Genomic DNA, 25,568 nt, shown 5'->3' with positions numbered 1-25,568 from the left:
GGTCCCAATGACCTTAGAATCTTTAGCTAATCTTTACAATAAGGATGAGCTGTTCTTCAGCAATATCTCCAGTATAATGGGCATAGACAGGCTTTCTGCTACCTCCAGTATACAGTGGGTAACTTCACTCTCCCACCCCATCTTAATATTTCAAATTACTTCACATATTATGACAACATCTACGGTCCTTTCGAACTCTGTAAGACCATTCATGGATTTCGATATATGTGTTTCCACACCTGGCACTAACAACAATGCATAAAACAAGACTAGAGGCCTATGCCTTGAATTTCTATCTCTCCCCACCCCCCTTTATTTTTGTTCCAGTGCTTCTTTGTGAATTATCTGCTGCCTCTGCAGCTCCACCCATTGCTTTTGAGAGACTCAGGATAACAAATTTATTGCTGGATGGTGGGAAGGGGACTGGTGGGGGGGGCAGGAAGTGGAATCCTCTTCGTACTCATGCAGAAAATACCACCACTAGCAAGGAATGCTAAAGCAGCACATTTCGGAATATCAACAGCAGCGTGAAAAACATCTGCACAAATAACGGTTACGAGGTGGTTCTCCAATTCCCTCCGAGGTTAATACAACATTTAGCAAGCTGCAGCAGGATCGTACAGGATCAGGAACACGGATGTGGTAAAAAAGAAGAGAAAAGAAGGTTCCTTTGCCCTTTTGCAGACTTCATGAGTAACTGAAAGAACATTACCACATGTAAAACGCAGGGTGGGGTTGAATGACAGGTTATAAAACACAGGCAGAAATGTATAGAGTATGAAACTTATTTTCTTAAGGTGGGTTGTTCCTTTTGCTTTGGGACATCCTTCCTTTGAAGGTGTGTTTGGTCTCCTGATGGCTATACTGAACCATAATGGGTTTAATTACATGCGGAGACAAATCTGCGTACAGGGGAGGGTTCAAAAGGTATCTACATGGTGCTCAGAGAACAATCTGCACCTAAACATTGCCAAGACAAAGGAGATGGTGTTGGACTTTTGGAGGAAGAGAGGGGAGCTAGCACCGATGTATATCGGGGGGCTGTGTGGAGAGAGTCTCTTCCTTTAAATACCTGGGAGTCCATCTTAGTGAAGACCTAACTTGGAAGGTCAATACAGCCCAGGTGGTTAGGATGGCCCAACAGAGCTTCATTTCCTTAGGGTCTTGCGAATGTACAAGGTTGGACAGCAACTGATGATTTCCTTCTATCGGTCCACGATAGAAAGTGTTCTCTCATACTGCATTACGGTGTGGTATGCTGGTTTGACAGCCATGGACAGAGAGTCCCTACAGAGGGTGGTGAAGACAGCACACAATATCATGGGCTGTCCCTTGAGTCCGCTAGATGTTATCGCAGGAGACCGTTGCCTCAGAAGAGCAAGGAACATTCTCAGGGATGACTCACACCCTGGCCAGCACCTTCTTAATCTCCTGCCCTCGGGCAGGAGATATAGCAGCATGATAAGCTGCACCAACAGGTTAAAGAACAGTTTCTACCCATGGGCCGTGAGGCTGCTGAATGGAAGACAGCAACATTGCAGCTGACGTTCGGGGTTGGTGGTCGTACGACAGCACACAGAGTGTAACAAGGACGGAGAGATTGTGGGGAGGGGGGGCTCATTTAATCTCACTGTAAACAAGTGGTACATTGACAATAAAGTATTTCTATTCCACTGTCTGCTGGGAACCGCAGGAGGGGAGAGAGCTGTTGTGATCAGGTCCTACTTGCAGGTTTCCCCACAGGCATAAAGTTGTCCACTGTTAGAACATGTTGCTAGACTAGACGGGCCACTGACTTAATTCAGCAGGTTCTTTTGACACCTGCTTGTGGTCTTCCCAAGGGCTTCTGGCTGGCCACAGTAAGAACAGGATGCTGGACTGGATGGGCCCTTGGCCTGATCCAGCAGGACTCTTCTTATGTTCATAACGACAAAGACCACCTTTTCCTGCCAGGCTCTACTGTCTATGAGTTTGTTAGTCCAGTACCCTGGCTTTGTGCTTAACTCTTTTGCTTTTTATGGTCTTATTACTGTTCATAGCTGACCTTGGGATAATTTGCTGCAGTTTATATTTATTTCATCTGGTGGCCTATATTTTCTATTCTTAACCCTTTCTCTCCTCCTTATAGGGGCCTTTTGTCCAAAAAGTAGCACAAAACCTTATTTTACCCCACTTTTGCTCTGTTTGACCTTGCCTCTGGGTTTCGTTCAGATAGCATGGTTCATTGGCAACAGAGAATTAGTCATGAATCATAGAATTGTAAAGTTGGAAGGGGCCCCAATATTAGATTACGATAAGTCTTACATTCTCTTCTTCAAGCAGGATTTTTTAAAAGATAAAATATATTTTATATAACAGTGCAACAACTAGATGGCACCACTTTGGTTGTCCCTGGTCAAGGGACCTATGATTAGTGAAATATACTCGGAGTCAAGAGTGAATTTCATGCTCTTTATTCAGCTCATAGTCATCAAGGAGGAGAAGAGAAGACGAATGGCTCTTTTCCCCAAACCGTCTGCTTATATACATTATTTACACAATGGGCCTTGCGTGATTGGCTACTTCAGGGCTACACCTGTGGGCCAATTATATTGTGGATTGACTTCTGCCTGCAGCCTGATTGGCTGCTCCTACAGGCCAATCAGGTAGCAGATTCACTTCTGCCAGCCGCCTGATTGGCTGCTCCAGCAGGCCAATCAGGTTGCGGATTCACTTCCACCTGGAGTTGGATTGGGTAGCTCCCGCTGATTCTGAATCCTATTGTTCTAGGATTCAGCTCAGTACATAACACCCCTCCCCTCTAAGTTCCAGTCCTGCCCAGGAAGTTGCATTCGTAGTCCCCAAGGTCTGCTGGCCGCCTCCGTGTGCGTTGTGGCCTGGGGTGTTCCTTGGTCAGGGGTTCTGGTTCTGGCTCGTGTTCCGAGGCTGCTGGCTGTGCCAGGGCTGTCTGGTCTGGCGCCACTGAACCACTAGGTTGTAGCTCTGGTTCCGGTGTCCTTCCAGCCTCGGGGCGCCCCTCTGTGCCTACTGCTTCTGCTTCCCCTGCCCACCCCTCTCGCTCTACAGGCCTCACTGCCCTGCTGTCCCCTTGGGACCCCTCTGTCCCGCTCTCCTCCCGGGTTCCTCCTGGGAATCGTCGCCGTAGCTGGTCGCAGTGGCGGCGCCAACATTGCCCCCCTTCCGTTAGTACCTCGTACGACACGGGACCGGTCACCTTGGTGACTGTGGCGGGTACCCATGCTGGGCCTGCCCCAAAATTCTTTGCATACACTGGGTCCTGGGCCACAAATGTCCGGGGGTTCCTGCCTTTCCCCACCACTACCTCATCCTGAGCTCTGTCGGGGTGAAGTCGGTCCAGTCTAGTTGCAAGGCGCCGGCCCATTAGTAATTCAGCTGGGCTCCGGCCCGTCGTTGTGCTTGGGGTGCTGTGCTGTGCTAGAAGAAATGCGGCAAGGCGGTATTCCCAGTCCCCTTGTGTCATGCGGCGGAGGCTGTCCTTGGTGGTCCGCACCATGCGCTCCGCTTGGCCATTGGTGGCAGGGTGGAATGGTGCTGAGCGGATGTGGCGGATGGCGTTCTGCGCTGTGAAGGTCTGGAACTCCTCTGACGTGAATGCGGTTCCATTGTCCGAGACGAGGGTGTCAGGGAGCCCGTGGGTCGCAAACAGCTTACGTAGTACCCGGATGGCCGCCGCCGTAGAAGTGGATGGTACCAGTGCGACCTCCAGCCATTTGGTGTAGGAATCCACCACTATGAAGAATGTTTTTCCCTGGAAGGGGCCAGCGAAGTCCACGTGCAAGCGTGACCATGGATGTCGGGCGGACTCCCAGGGCTGGACTGGGGCCCTTGGGGGATCCGGGCGGGATTCTTGGCAGGTCTGGCAGTGTTGGACCCAGGCCTCTATCTCTCTGTCAATCCCCGGCCACCACACATAACTCCTGGCAAGGGCCTTCATCCTCACTACCCCTGGGTGTGTCTCGTGTAGGGCTGTGAGGACCCTTTTGCGGAGGGGCTGGGGAACAACAACCCTGCTTCCCCATAACAGGCACCCCTTGTGGGCCGACAGTTCATGTTTGCGGTTTGTGTAGCCAGCGAATTCTGGCCCGGGGCTGCTGCTGGGCCATCCTCGCCACACCCAGTCCAGGACCCGGGAGATGACCCTATCTTTTGTGGAATGGTGTGCAACTTCTTGTGCCTGAATGGGTCGGTCGGGAAGCAGCTCCAGGGTCATAACCTCTTGCGCAGGTGCTGGGTCGGGGCCTGTTTCTGGTAGTGGTAGCCTGCTGAGGGCGTCTGCGTGGCCCATCGCCTTCCCAGGGCGGTGGATTAGTGCATACTGGTAGCCGGCAAGGAAAATTGACCACCTGAGGACACGTGGAGACAACACTTGGGGGGTCTGCTTCTCAGGAGCAAACAGGCCAAGCAACGGCTTGTGGTCAGTCACTATGGTAAAGGGCCGCCCGTACAAGAAATCATGGAATTTTTTTACGCCCTTCACGATTGCCAGACCCTCCTTGTCAATCTGTGAGTAGTTTTGTTCGGCTGCAGCAAGCGTCTGGGAGAAGTATGCCACCGGCACCTCTCTTCCATCCGGGAGTTGGTGTCCCAGGACAGCGCCGATGCCATAGGGAGAGGCGTCACATGCCAGCACCACTGGCAGCCTCTCGTCGAAGTGTGCTAAGACCGAGTTCGAGACGAGCAAGTCCTTGACTGCCTGGAATGCGGCCCTTTGTCGCTGGCCCCACACCCAAGGGGCCCTTTTATCTAGGAGTCTGTGTAGGGGCTCCGCTACCGCTGCCTTATGGGGAAGGAAGGCATGGTAAAAGTTCAATAGTCCCAAGAATGATTGAAGTTCGGGCTTGCTCTTGGGCGCTGGGGCCTCACAAATGGCCCGTACCTTGTCACCGGTTGGATGGACCCCTTCTGCGTCCACCTTAAATCCCAGAAAGTCCACCTGCGGCACTCCCAGTAAACACTTTTCCCGCTTCACCTTGAGGCCCGCCGTCTGGAAACGGTGCAGGACGGAGCGGAGGCGGTCCTCAAATTCCTCTGGTGTGGGCCCGGCGATCAGTACATCATCGAAGAAGGGGGTGACGCCAGGAATCCCTTTAAGGAGAGAGTCCATTAGATTCTGGAATATGCCTGGTGCCACGCTAACGCCAAATTGCAGCCGCTTAACTCTGAATGCCCCTCTGTGCGTCACAATCGTCTGAGCCTCTGCTGTGGCTTCGTCCACTGGCAACTGTTGATACGCTTGGGCCAAGTCCAGTTTGCCAAAGATTTTTGACCCAGCCAGGGTGGCGAGGACATGGCTGACCACTGGCACTGGGTATGCATGGGCCGTGAGAGCCTTGTTTATGGTGCATTTGTAGTCTGCACAGATGCGGACCGAACCGTTAGGCTTGACGGGTGTGACAATTGGAGTTTCCCAGGGGGCGTTGGGCACCGGCTCCAGTACTCCTTGCTCCACGAGCCGGTCCAATTCCTCGTCTATGCGGGGTTTCAGGGCGAACGGGACCCGGCGGGCCTTGTGCCTGATGGGTCGTACAGCGGGGTCTAGCTGTAGGGCAATGGGGGGTCCTGTATATCGTCCCAATGCCCCATCGAAAACCCCTGGAAACTCTTTGCATATGGCGTCCACGTCCACTTGTAAGCTAGTGCGGTTCACCCCGGTAACGGCTAGCCCCAGAGGTCCAAACCATGCCAGTCCCAGTAAGCTAACGTAGGGGCCCTTAACTACCAGCAAGTCCAATTGTTGCTTTCGCCCTCGATATTGCACCCTGAAGGTCCCCACCCCCATAGTAGGGACCTTACGTTTCTGGAAGTCCCGGAGGGTGAATGGGGCCGGCCTTAGTTTGGGACCCCCATTAGGGCACAGTTCCCTTAATGTTCGGGCCGAGATTATGGATAGAGTTGAACCCGTGTCCAGCTCCATGCGGCATGGGGCTCCCTCTATCTGTACCTCTATATAAATTTTCTCTGTGCTGGGATGGGGCAACTGGAATACCTGGTAGTCCGTGATCTCCGTCGAATTGCCTTGGTGCATGGTGCCGTGTGACCTGGGGCTCCTGGGTCGGTCATCTGATGCTTGTCGACGGGTGAGTCGAGCCCGACACACCCGGGCGATGTGTCCCAATTTTCTGCACTGCCTGCACTCTGCGTTGCGGAAACGACAGGTCCTCCTCTCGTGGTTCTCCCCGCAGCTTGCACAGTTCCCTCCTTCTCGTCGAGGCTGCTGTGGTGTGTGTGCTGCTTGAGTGCGCCGCTGTACTCGGTGTACTTCCTCCCTGTCAGATTCGGATTCGTCGGTGAGGTCTTCGTGGTAGACCCTCGGTTGGGATGGCGGGGACGGTCGTGCCTCTTGCGTTGACCTCTCGGCGGCTTCGGTTGCCAGGGCTTCCTCCAGAGCAATCTGGAACGTGAGGTCTTTTTTGGCGTAGAGGCGTCGTTGCAACATCTCGTCCCTCAGGCCACCGACGAGGCCGTCACGAAGCATGTTCTCCAATTCTGAGAAGTTGCATAACCGGGCGGCTTGGCGGAGGGAGGTCACAAACCCAGTTATGGTTTCCCCCGGGGCTTGCCGCTTTGCATAGAAGGCATTTCGGCAAGCTACCACCGAGGGCTGTGGTGAGAAGTGCTCCTTCAGCCGTTCCATTATTGTTTTGTAAGAGACGGTAGCGACATCTCTAGGTGCAAGGAGAGCCCGGGCAATTTCAAACGTCTCCTCTCCACAGACGCTGAAGAATGTTGCCCTCTTCATGGCATCGTTGGTGACTTCTTTCGCTTGCAGGAGGAAGTTGAAACGGGCGGCGTACCCTTCCCAGTCTCCTGATGCTGGTTTGAATGGCGAGAAGCTGCTGTCGGTTGCCATTCTGGGTTCCTTGGGTCCTGGAGCTGAAGCCTGGATGCACGGTGCGATGCAGCGGTGCAGCAGGTGGCGGTGCTGCGGTGCAGTGCGTGGTGGCGGTCAGCTCAGCAGGATCCCATCCTCGTCGCCAGTGAAATATACTCGGAGTCAAGAGTGAATTTCATGCTCTTTATTCAGCTCATAGTCATCAAGGAGGAGAAGAGAAGACGAATGGCTCTTTTCCCCAAACCGTCTGCTTATATACATTATTTACACAATGGGCCTTGCGTGATTGGCTACTTCAGGGCTACACCTGTGGGCCAATTATATTGTGGATTGACTTCTGCCTGCAGCCTGATTGGCTGCTCCTACAGGCCAATCAGGTAGCAGATTCACTTCTGCCAGCCGCCTGATTGGCTGCTCCAGCAGGCCAATCAGGTTGCGGATTCACTTCCACCTGGAGTTGGATTGGGTAGCTCCCGCTGATTCTGAATCCTATTGTTCTAGGATTCAGCTCAGTACATAACAATTAGGTTGACAATTTAGCTGGAATGACTTAAGCCTTTAGAACGTGTGTTTGTATATATCCCGACGTCTACTGTATGCAGCCCCAAAATAACAAAAACTTGAAAGCTTGCTTTCTCTTTAAGTGACAGAACTGGAGCGAGGGAAGTTGCCTAACATTTTTTACATCTTGAATTGCGTCACACAGAACTAGAAATAGACGAATTTACTCATACTGTGAAGGGAAGAATCACATCCTCTGGACACATTAGAATTCCCCACTGAAACAGTGCAGGGTGATCCAAACGAGACTATACCTCAGCGCACAAGGTTGTACGCTTTGGCCTTCTGACAAAAGGAAGTGATGCTATGAGTTCAAGAGTTCCATGAGTTCAAGAAGCCATGCACCCGTTGCTCCAAGACCTTTGGAAAAATCAAATCACTTAAAAAAAACACCATGCAACCGCCTCCCACTTCTAGCTGTATATTCCTATGTGATATTCTGCAGGATTCTGCCTGCACTCTTAAACTCTCCTGTAGAAACAACATAGTAATACATATTATTTGTAATATATGTTTTCCCTTGAGTAAATAGCCAATTTTAGGCTCACTGAAAATCCTGATTGATGACTAGAACAACACATAGATCAGGAGTTGTAAATGTAGCACATGCTCCCCTCTCCACTAAAATGAGAACAAGGATTTGGGGAGAGTGAAGCATTTACCATAGCCAGCAGAATAGGATGTGGTGTGTTCATGGTTGTGAAGTGTGTGTTGCACCCATGCTAGTCTTTCCAGGTTGCCAAGGTGTCCATGGGCCCCAAAACAATGCAAACATCTGATGCAGATCCACATTAATTAAAATTTATCCCACTGATGTTTTCAACTCTAAACTCTTTCCCTTCCTTCAAATCTTCCTTGAAACCCACCTTTCTGTGTGGCGTTTGGTTTACCCTCTTAATGCTTATTCCCAACTATAACCAAGGTTTAAGTACATATGAATTTGGCCAAATTCTTCCTTCCATTCTCTTAATTATCCCACTTTCAGTCTCTCTCTCCCTGACAGATTGGAAGCAGAGAACTGCATGTGCTGCTAACACAACTATGAAAAGTGGCACATACACAAATGGCACATTGGAATACTTTAGTTTCTCAAGGCACATTATAGGGGTGAATTAAGCATTGTGCATCGTATTTTACAGAGAGGAGCCTATCAGCCCAAGCACAATCCTTGCTGTTGTGCCCTTAGCTGGGGAATCACTTGGAGAGGAAGTGCTACTGTGTTTTTAAATGTGTCACTGTGCTATGGCCTGCTTTGATGTATTGCTCTAAATGTTAGCAACTTTTCTGTTATTTCTTTAGCACATCTATGGAAATATGAACCTTTCTCCAAAAAGGGGTGCTGGTATAGGTTTTTGGGGGGACCCCCTAACATTAATAAATGGTAGGATTTTGATTAAGGTAAAAAAGTAAAGGACCCCTGGACGGTTAAGTCCAGTCGAATTCGACTATGGAGTGCAGCGCTCATCTTGCTTTCAGGCTGAGGGAGCTGGTGTTTGTCCACAGACATCTTTCCGAGTCATGTGGCCAGCAGGACTAAACCGCTTCTGGCGCAACGGGACACTGTGACAGAAGACAGAGCGCACAGAAACGCCGTTTACCTTCCCGCCACAGCAATACCTATTTATGTACTTGCACTGGTATGCTTTGAACTGCTAGATGGGCAGAAGCTGGGACAGAGCAACGGGAGCTCACCCCATTATGGGGATTCGATCTGCCAACCTTCTGATCGGCAACCCCAAGAGGCCCAGTAAACCCTAAACATTGATAAATGGTAGGATTTTGATTATTTGGCATATGAAGAGGAAATACAAGCTGCAGAGGGATTTCTGGGCTAACCTATGCAAGAAGACCTGGCCCAGCTAAGGTCATTAAGAAACAAATACAGGGCCATTGTGGGGCATTGGCAATGCAAGAGAACTCCTCTGCCATGAGGTGTGAAGAGAGACAGGAGATTTGGAAGGTTTCCAAGGTAACTGGGTGTGATGTCACAGGAAGAGTTTGGCACCTGAAAAAAAGGGCAGAGCAATCTTTGCAGGCTGGGAGAGATGCATTGAACTCCAGTGCTGCCCTGCTGTGGGGAAAAGACCCTCTTGAGATGACAATGCTGTAGGACAGGCATCCCCAAACTGCGGCCCTCCAGATGTTTTAGCCTACAACTCCCATAATCCCTAGCTAACAGGACCAGTGGCTGGGGAAGATGGGAATTGTAGTCCAAAACATCTGGAGGGCCGAAGTTTGGGGGTGCCTGCTGTAGGATCTGGACTCCCTCAATCTAAATCCAGGTGTAAATATGTGAACAAATCATATTTCTTAAAGGGATGACAGCCTCTGCCACATCTTCAATTCTACAAAGGAGCAAAGACACTGGTTGAGGGCCAAGCCCCCTGGAATCCTGTGCACAGCTCAGCACGGACTGGGGTGGCCTGTAATAATATTATTGATGGGGGTAGATTAAGGATTGTGTGCTGTATTTTACATAGACTGTATTTTACAACCAAAATACAGCCCTTATTGTTGTGTTATTATTGGACATCATCTGCGCAGAAGCAGCAGTATGCGTATTTTGCTATATCACGGCAGATTGAAAGGGTACATGACTTTCATGCAGTAGACAATATGATCCTTCAAGACACATGCATGTGTACAGGGTACATTCTTCAGTTGCTGCTTTAGTAGATCTACCTCCTCCTGCTATTGTTTTTGTTTTACCTCTCCAAGATCCACTGGGATAGGCACAAAGGAAAAAGACAGAATCAGGAAACTATATTTCAATACAATGGCCATGAATTGGAAGTTCATTAAAAGAGCAAAGCAGCTCTAAGAATGCATTCTGTACTATGCCTTCAGAGGAAAACAATTATGGAATTTTTTCTCTCCCTGTTCTTTCAAAGTCACCTGGCCACACCCGCACCATAGATTTAAAGCACATTTAGCAGTCATGGCTTCCCACAAAGAATTCTCAGAACCATAGTTTACTCCTCACAGAGCCATAATTCCCTGCACCCTTAATAAATTACAGTTTCTGGCATTCTTTGGAGGAAGCCTTGGACTTGACATGTGCCTTAAAGGTGCTTGAAATGTGTGCGACCACAACCATAAGAGAAGAACTTCAGACTTGAGATAATATCCCAGCCCAGTTAAAGCTGAGTGTTTTCCTTTCAGTCCACTTATGGTTACTAAATTCCAGGTGCTATTGAACTCAAATAGGATAGCCACCCTTGAGTTAAATTAAACATTTAAAGCATTTTGATACACGGAGTCAGTTTTCCTGTGCCTGCTCTGCTGTAAGAGAACACAAAACTTACAAAGGGTAAAAGGTACATCCAATTTATGATAGCTCCCTTCTGCTTTCTGGCCAGCATTAACAATGAGACACATTTGGAGCTTTCCAGCGCAAACTGTCTTAGAAAACTCTATAGAACCTATGAACCACATTTCCCTAAAACGAATTGATGGCATTACTCCTTAACTTCTTTTTTCAATCAAGGTAAATAGAATCCTACCTGGTTCCCAAACGATCTTCTGGTTTCTTTGCCAAGAACACTTTACAGATATCTTTTGTTGGCTCATCAAATTTAGCATGCTCAAACTTCACCTCATCTTCTACGGTTCTTCTTTTAACTTCACTTTTGTCGACTTTCTCTTTGAAATCCTTGAATGGAGTTCGACCAGCAACCATCTCATAAATACTACATCCCATAGCAAACCAGTCCACTGAGTAGGTGTAATTCTCTTCATTTAGGATTTCAGGAGCCATGTATCCATTAGTTCCAGCCTGCAACAATAAAAAAGAAAGCTTTAGTAATCCTAAAAAAGCAATGTCTTTGAGAGGGGGGGAAGATTCTTTTGATCATGTACAATTGCATTTTCAGCTGCAATTACTAGTAATGAAAACAATCATCTCTTAATACACATGTTTATCATACATATGCATACCATGTTTTCCACAAATGCATCTGTGCTGAAAGCAGTTCACATAAAGAAGCTTAAATACAGGAATGCAACAATGATACATAATGAAAAGTATAATTGTAACAGAACATAGAAAAAAGGCAACAATTAACAGTTCGTTTAACACACAGCCAAATATAAGAGAGCATAAAGCCAATGGGTCAAGTAAAAATACCCAATATATTCACACTCAAAAGTGGTCTTCAAATATATACAGTAAAGGGCTGTCACATAGAGATGGAGCGAGCTTGTTTTCTGCTGCTCTGGAGGGTAAGGAAGAGGAAGAGGAAGAGTTTGGATTTGATATCCCGCTTTATCACTACCCGAAGGAGTCTCAAAGCGGCTAACATTCTCCTTTCCCTTCCTCCCCCACAACAGACACCCTGTGAGGTGGGTGGGGCTGAGAGACTTCAGAGAAGTGTGACTAGCCCAAGGTCACCCAGAAGCTCATGTGGAGGAGCGGAGACGCGAACCCGGTTCCCCAGATTACGAGTCTACCGCTCTTAACCACTACACCACACTGGCTCTCAAGGTTAAAAAGAAAAGGAAAGGGAAAGGACCCCTGGACGGTTAAGTCCAATCAAAGGCGACTATGGGGTGTGGCGCTCATCTCGCTTCAGGCTGAGGGAGCTGCTGTTTGTCCACAGACAGTTTTCCTGGTCATGTGGCCAGCATGACTGAACCGCTTCTGGCACAAAGCCATTTCCCTTCCCTGGGAGATGACGTTGCACGCTGGGAGCAAGCCCTCCCCACGTGCACGGGGCGGTATGGCCTCTGCACCATTGGGGAGTCCTCAGCAGCATCATTCCTTGGCCGTCCAATCCAAACGGTCCGGGGGCGTGGCATGGGCTATTTAAACTGGCTGCGGCCGAGGACTCACCCCTTTTCATCCTGCTCACTCAGTTCTCCCTCCCTCCCTCCCTCCCTAAGGTTAGGCTCTTTATATCTTGACCTTGCTATGGACCACGGTTGGTCGCCTGTTTTTTAACGGGCCTGGTAGGAATTATTTTCCACTTGGCAAATTGGCACCAGCCTTTTTTTTTTTTTTGCCTACCTTGTAGCAAATCGTCACAACTTTGTAAGGTTTGGCGGTTAGGCATTGGAGTATTAGGTTGAAGGGGAGGGAGGTAGTGGCCATCACCTACCCCTCCAATTTCAAGGGTATTCTGTTAAAGGAATCCGAGGGGTGTGGTCTCTATCCGATGCCCCAGACAGGTGGTTAGGGCTATAGCACGACCCCTAGCGGTGACCCTGGGGAAGTTCCTAGTTGATGTGCATCAGCAGGGTTCCCCCTACTGGTGGTTAACCCTTCCAAGACTTCCTGCAGATGGGCAGGAGTCAGATATATTTGTGTGGTTTCCAATGCCTAAGCCAATACACTCACAATCTGTAACCAATAAAGTTGTGACCTTTTTTGCCCATTAACTCTACTGTTTCATGTGTCTTTTATTCCAACTTCCCGGGAGAGTCTGGTACCTTGCCACGCAACAGGACACCGTGTCGGAAGCCAGAGCACACGGAAATGCCATTTGCCTTCCCACCATAGCGGTAGTTATTTATCTACTTGCACTGGTGTGCTTTCAAACTGCTAGGTTGGCGGGAGCAGGGACAGAACAACAAGAGCTCACCCCATCGTGTGGATTCGAACCATCAACCTTCTGATCAGCAAGTCCAAGAGGCTCAGTGGTTTTTAGACCACAGCACCACCCGCGTCCCAGAGGGTAGGACCCAAACCAATCACTTCAAGTTACAAAAAAGGAGATTCCAACTGACTAAACCGTGAAGCACTTTCTGACAGTAAGAGCTGTTTGACTCCCTTGGAACAGACTCCCTTGGAAGGTTGTGGGCTCTCCTTCTTTGGAGGTTTTTAACCAGAGGTTGGGTAGCCATGTGTCATGCATGGTCTAGTTGACATTCCTGCATTGCAAGGGGTTGGACTAGAAAGATGATCCTCGGGGTCCCTTCCAACTCTACAATTCTGTTATTTGGTTCCCTCACTGCGAGAAGTGAAACTACAGGGAACCAGGCAGAGGGCCTTCTCGGTAGTGGTGTCTGCCCTGTGGAACGCCCTCCCATTAGATGTCAAGGAAATAAACAACTATCTGACTTTTAGAAGACACCTGAAGGCAGCCCTGTTTAGGGAAGTTTTTAATCTGTGATATTTTATTGCTTTTTTATTCTGTTGGGAGCCTCCCAGAGAGGGCGGGGTATAAGTAAATATATTATTATTATTATTATTATTATTATTATTATTATTACCCCAAAGTTGGTGATATATGTAGCAGAGCAATGCCCCCTTTTTAATTGGCAAATTAATAAAAAAAACAGGATAACAATTTGTCCATAACAATACTGGCAAATTAGTTTGAAAAAATAGGGGTTGAATTGGTGTTTGTTCTAAATTATTTTATTTTTTTAAAAAAACCATTTCCCATTTTTGGATAGCTTTTACTTTATTTTGAGAATCTTAAAAAAAAACACCACCATTCTTAGTGAACCTGGAAAAACTTGGAGATACTGCAGAAATTTGTTCAATTAAAATGCACCTATAAGACATTTTCTAATCAGTTATGAAGCTCAATGGCAGACCTTTCAAGGCATTAATAGCCAGCCTATCCCATCCCACAGTGTAGGTGAGACACTAAAAGGAATATAGGAATAGGAAACCATTGGAACAAGCAAATAATAATTATGTGGAACAGAAGCACAGAATACTTTTAAGATTTGTCTTGGCACACACAGGGTCTTGGTACAAAGTATAAGTGGCACTTATTCATAGCAGCTTGGGTTGTGCTTGAAACACCATTGAAGCAGGACAGTTTAATGGCTGCAAGCATATTTAATTCTTCAGTACCATTTGTGAAACTGAGATTTGGGGCAGATCTACACTCGTTTATAATGTTAAAATGTGACACCAGAGGACACTGAAGAGCACCATAGGAAATTGCCATTGAGCCTTACAGAACATTCAATTTAATACTGTTTAGCAGATCAATGCAGATCCAGCCTTGGAGTATAGCTTGATTCCAATACTCCCACTGGAAATACAGATGTGGTCATTTTGTACCAGAATTCACAAAGATCTAATTCCTCAAGCATTCCTAGCTGGGACTAGGGATGGAGGAGGAATGTGATTCAGTTCAAAGCTGTATCTATCAAATGTATCAAAACAATATGAGAACCAAAACACAACCATCGTTCAAAATTTGTACTTATCTGAATTTTTGGATGCAGTTATCCAACCAACCAGTGTTTACAAGAAATGCACATTTTAGGAGGAAGTATATAAAAAAAGAAAACTGGGGAAATAGCACATGATACAAAAAACGCATACTACGCAGAGTTATTGCTTACAACTATGAGTACGTTCATCAAAACGGTATACAAAGGTGTGTCGATAGGGAGAAAGTTGCACTAAAATGTTGGCGAATTTTCATTTCCATGTTTTTTGTAAAGCAAATTGCTGCAGAAATGTAGAGAAATAAATTTAAAACAGGGAAAACGAGGCCCTGAAAGAACTGAACTTGACACCTCCTTCCATCCCTACATGGGGCATAATTATCATAAGCTTGATGGTAGCTGCTAAATCTAGGACTTTATCTCCAGTGATACCCTCCATAACAAATTTTCTTCTTGGGAAGGTACATCTGTCCAGCTACTCGCAGTTTTACTCGCCACACCAGAGTATAATGTGAGCTGCACTGAGATCTACGGGTGTAGGGCAGTATACAAACTTAATAAATAAATAAAACCAATAAAGCTGAATGAAACTGAAGTTGTTTGTGTTCTCATTACATTAGTATCATCCACATGACACACACTGCAAAGAACATGCACTCTTCCCTCTGAATTCAGTTTTCCCTGATCTGGGGATAATCTGATTAGTTGTTGAAAATAAACTGAGCCCACTCCCCACTACACTTGGCCTCCCTCGTTCTCCCAAATGTTAATTTCTTTTCTGGTGGTTACTTCTGGTGGCTCCTTCCACTCCACACCAGTTGCAAGCACTGTCTTGCAACTGTCATATCCATATCTATCACTCTCAGATTTCTGCAAAAAAATAAAGACCACATATGCACAGCATTTAAAAACATAGTTTTATAATGCTGCAAGCTCTTCTTTTGAATTTTTTTTTCAATCACCCTTTCAGATTTGTGCAAAAAGGGGGGGGGACTGCACAGTCACAGTGTTAACAGCAACATAGCTAGCCACTCAGGTGCCTCTCCGCCGCCTCCCCCTCAGCTGTAGGGTGGCTGAGTGAGAGGCAGAGGGCAGACGCAAGTCCCACACTGCTGTTTTAGGCAGCGCGGAGCCTGCAGCGCTCAAGCTCCACGTCACTGCCAGGAGAGACATGTGGCTTGGACACACTGCAGGCCCCACGGTAAGTCCCGGCCCCCGAGGTGTGGCACCCAGTGCCAGCCACCTTTTGTTACATTTGTTGACTGAACTAAAAACTTTCTTGAGCCTTATTATTATTATTATTATTATTTAAAACTCATATTTTTGTCATTTTGTCACCCCCCTCAGCAATGACACCTGGGGCGGCCCACACACACACCCCACACCCTTCCTCCGCAACTGAGTGTTAAAAAAATCATTTCCCCTTTCTTTTATTGAACCTCACACTTCCGAAGCTAGGAACGGTGCTCTCTCTCTCACACTTTCTCTCTTTCCTCTGGTGCTTTCACGAAAGGTTTTGTTCGTGATTTGTATGCATGCTAAGGTTTTTCAGATAGGTATGCTCTTTTCTGGATTTCCAGAAAAGTATGCACGTGGAGAAACCCTACAACAAAACTGAGCACAACAGACACACAACTGGGGCTAGCTGTTATGCATGCCTAGTTATGAGTCTAATGGAAGGGGGGTGAGTTTAACTAATTGGCAGGTGGGATAAAATGAATGCAATGCGGATTGTGCCAAAAGAAGGGAATACCTACAAGTGTGACCTGTAAGCAGCATATTTGCAGCTGAAACAAAGGCTGAAGCAAATGCGCACCTGAGGAAGACAAATGAGAAAACAGTGGATTCTCAGCAATACATTGCTCTCAAATGGACATGTCCATAGAAAGGGATGGGGGGGGGTGGCTCCCTTCCATTACACAACAGTTTTATAGCTTATCCCAGCACACATGGGTCTTTCAATGAATGCTCAACTGGGGCTGCTCCTCTTTGCTTCTGGTTGCTACAGTTGTGCCTTTCTATTGTTCTTGATGGTTTCAGCTGATGGATTTTAAATGTAATTTTAAATACGGTTTTATTGCATTTTAATCTGATTATTTTATTAGTGTAATCCACCCTTGGAGCCAGCTAGCTGGAAAGCAAAATGAAAATAGAATGAATTAATGATTGAATACAATATTTTGAGGAAAACTAGCCATTGCTGTTTTAAAACACATAGAAGCAGATTTTTCTCCCCATGCTTACAACAAGTTTCCATTCTTTAAATAGAAGTCATCTTATAATTGTTTTTTTGTTTTATTCTTAGTGGGGGGGGGGTGTCAACCAGTCAGCTGGCTATGTGTTCCACTTTACAGAGGACGATCTAAAGGGGACATCTATATGAAGGATTGCCTAGTCTAAGTCCAGTTTAAAGAATACAGGCATAAAAAGGGAGAGAAGGGGCCTTGAAGTTGCCAATCAGACTGAGTAGGCCCAAGGGTCAGTCTTCCACCAGTATGGAGCGATGTATTGTATTTCCATTGAAATGATAGCAATAATGTCTAAATGTGCATCTGTACATATAAATATAAAAGGGACGACAGAGGACGAGATGGTTGGACAGTGATTCTCGAAGCTACCAACATGAGTTTGACCAAATTGTGGGAGGCAGTGGAAGACAGGAGTGCCTGGTGTGCTCTGGCCCATGGGGTCATGAAGAGTCCGTTGTGACTAAATGACTAAACAACAACATATAAATTAGCATATGCAAATATTTGTGGTGTAGCCAACTAAGTTCTGCTCAGAATAGACCCATTAAATTAATGACCCTACATTCAGTCATGCCCATTATTTTTTATGGGCCTACTTTGAGTAGGACTAACATTGGATGCAACCTTTTGTCCCCCTCCTTTCCCCCCTCCCATGCATTTCCTTTCTATCTGTGATGCATAAATGACCACCCTGACAACCAGTGCTCCCGGTGAATCACTGTCTTCACCCTGGCTATAGAAATGAGATTAGGAAATGGGCTATGACGCGAGGATCTCGAAAGAGGATATGTGATGAAAATAAAGGCCTGAAGGAAGGAGAGAAGATGCAGCAAATGGAAGAGAGGAAAACAGAAATGGGAAAAGGTGACTCGGGGGGGGGGGGGAGTCTCGTGCAGAGGCCAAAGGAGGAAATGCTGTGTGCTGATGGTAAGAAGAGGCAGTCAGGCAAGAGTGGTAGCAAGACAAAAAGGAGCCCATAGGTGCAGCTCAGTTCAATACACTGATTGAACTAACCCTTCAATTCTCCATACACGCATCAAACTGAACCCAGAAGTGACCAAAGAAGTAAAAAATAAATAAAATGCAAGGAACAGTGTGGGGCATAGGTGGGGCAGGGGTACAACAGGGTGTTTGCAAACGTTTCAGTTGTATATGATTTCACCGATGTGTGCGGTGCCTTGAAATGTAACCCCCGGGGATGTAACGTAACCAGGGGTTTCCTGTATAATGAAAGTGCCAGCCCAACCTGGAGAGAACATTGCACGAATGGGGAGCCAGTGCAGTGTGTGTGTGTGTGTTTGCCATTGGTAAAAGGGACATGGGTGGCACTATGGTCTAAACCACTGACCCTCTTGGGCTTGGCGATCAGAAGGTTGGTGGTTCAAATCTGCATGACAGGGTGAGCTCCTGTTGCTCTGTCCCAGCTCCTGCCAACCTAGCAGTTCAAAAGCACATCAAAGTGCAAGTAGATAAATAGGTACTGCTGTGGCAGGAAGGCAAACAGCATTTCCGTGAGCTCTGGTTTCCATCATGGTGTTCCGTTGCGCCAGAAGCAGTTTAGTCATGCTGGCCACATGACCCGGGAAGCTGTCTGTGGGCAAACGCCGGCTGCCTCGGCCTGAAGCGAGATGCGTGCCGCACCCCATAGTTGCTTTTAACCAGACTTAACTGTCCAGCGCTCATTTACCTTTACATTTTTACCTTTGCCATTGGTACATCATTATTCTACTGTAATTAATTTTCTTCCTATAGCAAGCCAAGACACAGTAAGGAGGAAAACCTAGGAGGAGGAATGGGGGGGGAATTCATTTGGGGGATATTTTAATGAGAACTACCTTTCACTTCCTGAAGCAATACATAAGCGGAACTACTGTTATCTTTTGATATTCACACCTCTCCAAATTTTGTGTTGAAGTTCTCTAACCAAAAACTGCGTAGAAAATGCATGTTCTAGTGAAAATAACATACACAAATGCATTAAATTATGCGAAATTGCTTGTAAAAATGTGTGCACAAGGCAATAAATACATAAGCATTTGTACATTAGGAGAAATGCACATAAATGTGTACAATGTTTTGTGCAGACTTTTAAAAATGTGCAGACTAATGCAGAAATGCAGTGAATTATTCTCAGAAGGACTTAGTCCTTAATTGAGGACTAAACAAATAGACTGAATAAGAGAATCGTGGGGTTAGAGGGACCTTGTAAGTAATTTAGTCCATCCACCTGCTAAGTGCAGAAAAACCTGCTAGAACTTGAAATATTAGACATGGGCTGCACATACACCACACATTTAAAGCACGACTCTCCCCAAAGGATCCTGTGGACTATAGTTTACTCCTCAAAGGTAAAGGTAAAGGGACCCCTGACCATTAGGTCCAGTCGTGACCGACTCTGGGGTTGCGGCGCTCATCTCGCATTATTGGCCGAGGGAGCCGGCGTATAGCTTCCAGGTCATGTGGCCAGCATGACAAAGCCGCTTCTGGCAAACCAGAGCAGCACATGGAAACGCCGTTTACCTTCCCGCTGTAGCGGTTCCTATTTATCTACTTGCATTTTGACGTGCTTTCGAACTGCTAGGTTGGCAGGAGCTGGGACCAAGCAACGGGACCTCACCCCGTCACAGGGATTCGAACCGCCGACCTTCTGATCAGCAAGCCCTAGGCTCAGTGGTTTAACCACAGCGCCACCTGGGTCCCTTGCAGTTTACTCCTCACAGAGCTACAATTATGAGCACTCTTAACAAACTACAGTTTGCAGGATTGTTTGGGGGAAATCATATGCTTTAAATGTATTTTAAAATGTATGGTGTGTGCCCTAGTTCAGCAGTTTCACAGTGGAGTTTCTCTGACAGTCTTTGATGACCTGAAATTCACCATTCATCAATAAAGCATCTTCAAATAGAGGCTCCAACATGTTTCATAGGAAACAATTTACTGGTGTCTAGGCACAGATTATGTTTTTTGGGCTAGATTAAGCAGCAGAGTAACTTTTAGAAGTTCAAGGTTATTATAGATTTCCACAGTTTTGGGGTTCAACCTTCTTTTGTACAATGGTTTTCAAAGGAAATTTGTATCCAAATGAAAATTTCCATTTCAGTTTTGAACTCGAACATTTTTTATTTTATTTTTAACCTGATTATATTCAAAATATGTAATGGAATCTGGAAAAGCTAAGAAAACCAATATTCTGCACATTGCAAGGAGGGTATAAATTTGAAATGGGTGATTTGCTTAGACTGAGATCCACAAGAAGACAAATACATAGACATATAATGTAAGAAAAATATGAAAAGTTTTATTTTTTAATTAAAACAATAAGGAAGAGGCATGGTAAATGTTATATATTGAGGGGGAACCGATATTAAAATGCTTGGAAGTTGATTTTTATTCTTTTATTGCTTTTCAAATTTCTCTTTCTCTTCTTTTTTGTCCCTTTTCTTTTTCTTTTCTTCTCTACTTATGATTTGATCTGATCTGATCTGATTTGTTAGAATCTTGCTTTTTGTTTGTATTAGTTTGTTTGTTATAAGTTGGAGGGAAATTATTATGATGTGATTTAATATGATTTGATATGATTTGTTTCCTTTCGGTTTGTGTTTGTTAGTTATGATTTGTTGATGTTTTTAATAAGAAATAAAGTTAATTTTTAAACAAAAAAGAAAAAAAGAAAATCAATATTCTGCACATCTTTAAGTTTGCCTTTTTGGAAAAATGGATGCTGAAGGTTACGCTTAAATAAAGGATCAAAACAATCTCTTATTACAATCCCGAGTCATTTTATGGAATTTAGTCTTTTTTATTTCAGTGGTATATGATTTCTAATTTCTGTATTGAGCATTATGGCCCAATGAGAAAATTTAAATACAAATAATCCTAACACTGGACTTTTATAGTCGTTTCACCCTATTTTAGCAACAAAGATGAAAATGGTCTGTTTGCTATAGACTTGATTCCATCATTTTTTAAAAAAAATATGTGTCAAATTCTGGTTGCCGGGTTTAAAAATATATATTTATATTTAATATTTTATGAATAAGCACCATGCATTATCACAATATATATGTAACTGTTTGATGAACTACAAAATGTATGATGCAATTACGGTAAACCACAAGCAAAACAAACACACCTGCACAAAAACATCTGGAGTGTTCAGTTAAAGTGAACAACTAAATTACAGCAAACAAATTGACATGTGAGTGTAGCACACCAGATTTCAGATTCAGTTGAAATCTGCTACTCAGGAGAGGGAATGGAACTGAAAAAGTGAATTCCTCCAGTGGGGTTGTGCATGCTCCCATCTGTTGTATACTAGCTTCATTACAAACAGCCTGGCTTGTATAAGCCAGAGTTCCACTTGGCATTTGATCCACGGAATTCTGGCTTAATTAAAAAAATTCTGGCTTAGTTAAAAAACCAGGAAAATAAGCTGGGATGTTTGGACGTAATGGGGAAGCCCTGGTCTAATATAAACCAGAATCATCACACTGAAGCTGGTGAAGAATTGCAGGAGGGGAGGACCGATGAGGTTTATGATGGTTTACAGAACCAGGAACAATTGTCTGAACAGTGCCATTGTTTTTACCCTCAATGGGCTGTGGCTGTAAGCCAAAGAAACTTCTAAAAGGAAGTACCGGTAAGTCTCACTGAACACAATGGGACTCACTTATTGAGTGGACATGCAGTGCATATCATAATCTGATTGCCTGGATATTAGCGTACCATTCTACAGCAGGAGTTGATTTTCAATGGTCATACCAGAGAAAGAACTGCCGGCCCTTTCTCTCAAAATAGCAGGCGCTTATGAAGTCAGAGATAGCTCCAAGGGGTCACATTTGCAGGTTGAGGCAGTACATTTTTAACTGCATAAGTCTCATTAGTGTTAATCAGATTCCGATGCCTAAAAGACAGTGTATTAAGAACGTAGCCACTGGTTTCCAAAGCAAGAGTAAGTTAAAGGAAAGCCAGTTAAGTTGCTCCCTTCTAGGTCAAAAGAGAAAAGAAAGGCTGCAGACTGTTTTAGAAAAAAAGAAAAGGATGTAAAGGAAGCAAAAGTATTAGGGAAACAGAGGAAGAGAGAATGGGATCTGAGGAATTGAGGGAGTGTGGCAGGTGGAATGAAAGCATTCCCACACAGGCCAATGAGTGAGCCTCTTTCCTCCACAGGTCCCATTTCAACCTTTGGGCATCTCTAACTAAAAAGTAACAGGTGATGAAAAAGGCCTGGGATACCGGAATACCGGATACTGCCAGTCAAAGTAGGCAATAATGGGCTGGCTGGTCAAATCAGGCAGTTTAATATGTCCATGGTTATTTGGTTGTCAAGCAGGCCCCTTTGGGAGGAAGAGAGAGAGGTGTAAATTCAATGAGTAAAGTTAAATAAATAACTGGTCCTATGTTGAAAAGTGATAGGACCAGTTATCTACCGGTATTTAACTTTATTCACTGAATTTACACCCCTTTCTTCCTCCCCAAGGAGCCTGCTCAAGCATTTAAACTTCACTCCACTACAATAGGCGACTACAAACACAGATATCAGCCCAACATACCTCACAGGGTTGTTTGTGAGGATACAGTGGACATGGGGATAACTCTGTATGCCACCTTATGCACTTTGGAAGAAAGGTGGGCTATAAATGCAGATGATGATGATGATGTAGATAGATTAAAAATAAATAAATCAGGTTTCTTTCCCCATAAACCTGGGGTGGTGAATGTGTAATTCTCCATATTTTTGTCAGACTACAGCTCTCATCAGCCCTAGATGGCCTGGCTAATGTTTCAGAGATGAAAAGACCACAGGATAGCTACGGTAGTCCTGCTATAAACGGAGGAAGGCAAGTATAGTTCTCCACACCCTGGTGGAGACTGCATTTGTTGAAACACCATACCATTTCAGAGCTCTTAAACAGACAGAAGCCCTGATGTAGCTTCAACATGCCCCCAACCTGTGTTGTTACCTTAAGGATGCCATGTGAGAATTGCCCAGGTACTCATACTATTTGTCCAACAGTGACTTGAACTTGCCCTCTCTCTTCCTACTGGGCAGGAAAACCCCACTTTCCCCAATCTGTCCATATGAAATCTCTATCACATTTGTTGCTTTTTAAAAAAAGGACCTGACTACAAGTTACACAACACAACTGCTAGTTGCATTGTTAATGTGTTTTAAGAAAACAACAACTCAGTACTACGGTAGGCACGGGAGCTGGGTGGGTGGGGAATTGCCCACAGGAATGCAGAGCATGGAATGGTATAATTAGTTTTCCTTTCCCAGCTGTGAGATCAGTTAAACCACACACCCCAACAAGTTAGTATTAGGGGAAAATATTCCACTGGTGCCAATGAGATCCTTTGCCCCTAATGCTAATTGCTACACCATGGTGGTGGTGGGGAATAAATTTTCAGGAATGCTGCATTCCTGAAGACAACTGAGCCAGCCCTCTTGCACATGTTTAAAAAATCCCTATGTGATTGCTAATGACATGAATATAATGAGTGGTTAGGCCTAAAAAGATTGTAGCCATTTGCTGAAAATTCAACAGCATTTTGGTGCACATTTCTCCTAGTATGTGTGAGGGTGCTATCACTTTAAGTGAATCAGATGAGACTGGAAGCAACCTCTAAGGAGATTGATTGATTCAGCAATAGAGAAGCTATAGCTTCCTTTAATAGGGACTTCTCATTTTGCAAATAGTTACTGGTAATCAAGTTTATCTTACGTTTATGGGCATCCTGGATTCTGAAAGTTATTAAGCTAAGAATAACACAATACAGTAGGCATATTTTTCCCCAAAGCAGTTTTCCCTGGCATAATGCATTTTTGTATGTTATTTTCACTAATACAGTGGTACCCCGGTTTAAGTACACAATTGGTTCCGGAAGTCTGTACTTAATCTGAAGTGTACTTAACCTGAAGCGAACTTTCCCACTGAAAGTAATGGAAAGTGGATTAATGAGTTCCAGACGGTCCACGGAGTACTTAACCTGAAGTGTACTTAACCTGAAGCGAACTTTCCTATTGAAAGTAATGGAAAGTGGATTAATCCGTTCCAGACAGGTTTGCGGAGTACTTAAACTGAAAGTACTCAAACTGAGGCGTACTTAAACTGAGGTATGACTGTACATGCATTTCTATATGTATGCATTTGTATGCTAGTTGGCTGAAAGACAACATTACAAAATTCAAAGAAGTGTGAATTTTGAACGCTAGGTTTGTTTGGTTCACATATTGCTTTGGAAAGTGTGAATTAGGTACATTCACCTTTAAATGTGAACTGAACGGAATTCCTCCTCCATCCATAGCTCTAGCTGATGATGGTTTGGTAGCCCTTCTTCGAATTTCCCTCTTCACTGCAAGGACTATGACAGATAGGAACACGAGAGACTCCTATGTATCCCTAGAATGTAGGAATGCAAGCACGACTTGCCTCCCGCATTCTTCTTTTCTTCACTCCCTCCTTTTTTTCATCTTCTGCACAATTACCATTACCATCTCACTGGGAAAGGGAGCGAGAGGCACACACAACAGAACATGCTTTTCTTGTTGTGTTAACAAATTGACTCCTCAAAAACTCCCATTCTAAAAAGAAGCCAGAACTACTTCACTAATCTAATTTGTTCATAGAAACATGGATGGGAAAAATTGGTGGCCAATTAGATATTTAACAGTCCTACCCTGCAACAAACTATTGCAGCATGGAAAGCTTCTGTTTAGGGTAGGATTCTAACCACTCTGTTCTATTCCATCTTCCCCATCTGTACTGTACATTTAAACTAGTATTATACCATTTTTAATGGTCATAGCTTCCCCCAAAGAATTCTGGGAGCTGTAGTTTTTAAAGGGTGTTCAGAATTATTAAGAGCCACAATTATCAGAGTAGCTTAACAATCAATCCCTCTTCCCAGGGAACTCTGAAAATTATAGCTCTGTGGAGGGAATAGGACAGGCTTCCTCAACCTCGGCCCTCCAGATGTTTTTGGCCTACAACTCCCATGATCCCTAGCTAACAGGACCAGTGGTCAGGAATGCTGGGAAATGTAGTCTCAAAACATCTGGAGGGCTGAGGTTGAGGAAGCCTGGAATAGGAGGTCTCCTAATAACGCTTGAGGAAGGATCATGGTTCAGGCGAGGTGCTTTGCATGCAGAACTCAGGTTCAGTCCTCAGTCCCGAACTCAGGTTCAGTCCTCAACATCTCCAGGTAGGGCTGAGAGAGAAGCCTGTCTGAAACCCTGGTGATCTACTGTCAGTCAGTGCAGGCAGTACTGAGAGAGATGGCACAGTGGCATGACTTCATATCAAGGAACATTCCTATGTTCTGTCTGTGGCAACATGGAAAACAGCTTTCAAATGTGAACCAGAAAGTGACCTAGCCGGGTGATGAGATGGTTCATTCTACCCTTTGTATATCTATGCTTCTCCGGCTTCCTGTTCAACTACTCCTGTTCAACTACCCCACCTAATTATCTGTCCCACCCCCACTCAGGGGTCATCCACACTTCTGCTTGACCCCATGCCACTTTCCTTCTATGGATCTTGTTTTAGAGTTTCTGCCTCGTCTACAGGTGTGTTGTTGTTGTTGTTTTGCACTTGTGCATATCCCAGGTTCTTCCAAGTCTGCTGGTACTTCTCTCAAGTGTGTTGGGCATAAGAAGACCCAAACCAGTATTAGTATATAGTTCAATCCTAAAAATTTTTACTTTACGTATAATTAACAAACAGCTGGGATCACGCCCATGTTTGTATATTATACTCAGGGCTCCCCCTGCC

The 25,568-nt window shown here is 45.2% G+C and overlaps 1 protein-coding gene across 2 annotated transcripts in view; it reads right to left on the bottom strand.

Moving 5' to 3' along the window:
• GRK7 (G protein-coupled receptor kinase 7) overlaps positions 1–25,568 on the bottom strand; it is a 46,922-nt gene that overhangs the window by 4,695 nt on the left and 16,659 nt on the right. For both annotated transcript variants that reach the window (XM_035133164.3, XM_088669756.1), the window contains exon 4: positions 10,918–11,189. In XM_035133164.3, the coding sequence (XP_034989055.1) occupies positions 10,918–11,189 (272 nt within the window). The remainder of the gene's footprint in view (positions 1–10,917; positions 11,190–25,568) is intronic.

The sequence above is a fragment of the Zootoca vivipara genome, chromosome 5 (genome assembly GCF_965207765.1).
Source record: "Zootoca vivipara chromosome 5, rZooViv2.hap1.1, whole genome shotgun sequence".
Taxonomy (NCBI): Eukaryota; Metazoa; Chordata; class Lepidosauria; order Squamata; family Lacertidae; genus Zootoca; species Zootoca vivipara.
The sequence above is the reverse complement of the archived record's forward strand: the minus strand, read 5'-3'. Positions and strand labels throughout refer to the sequence as shown.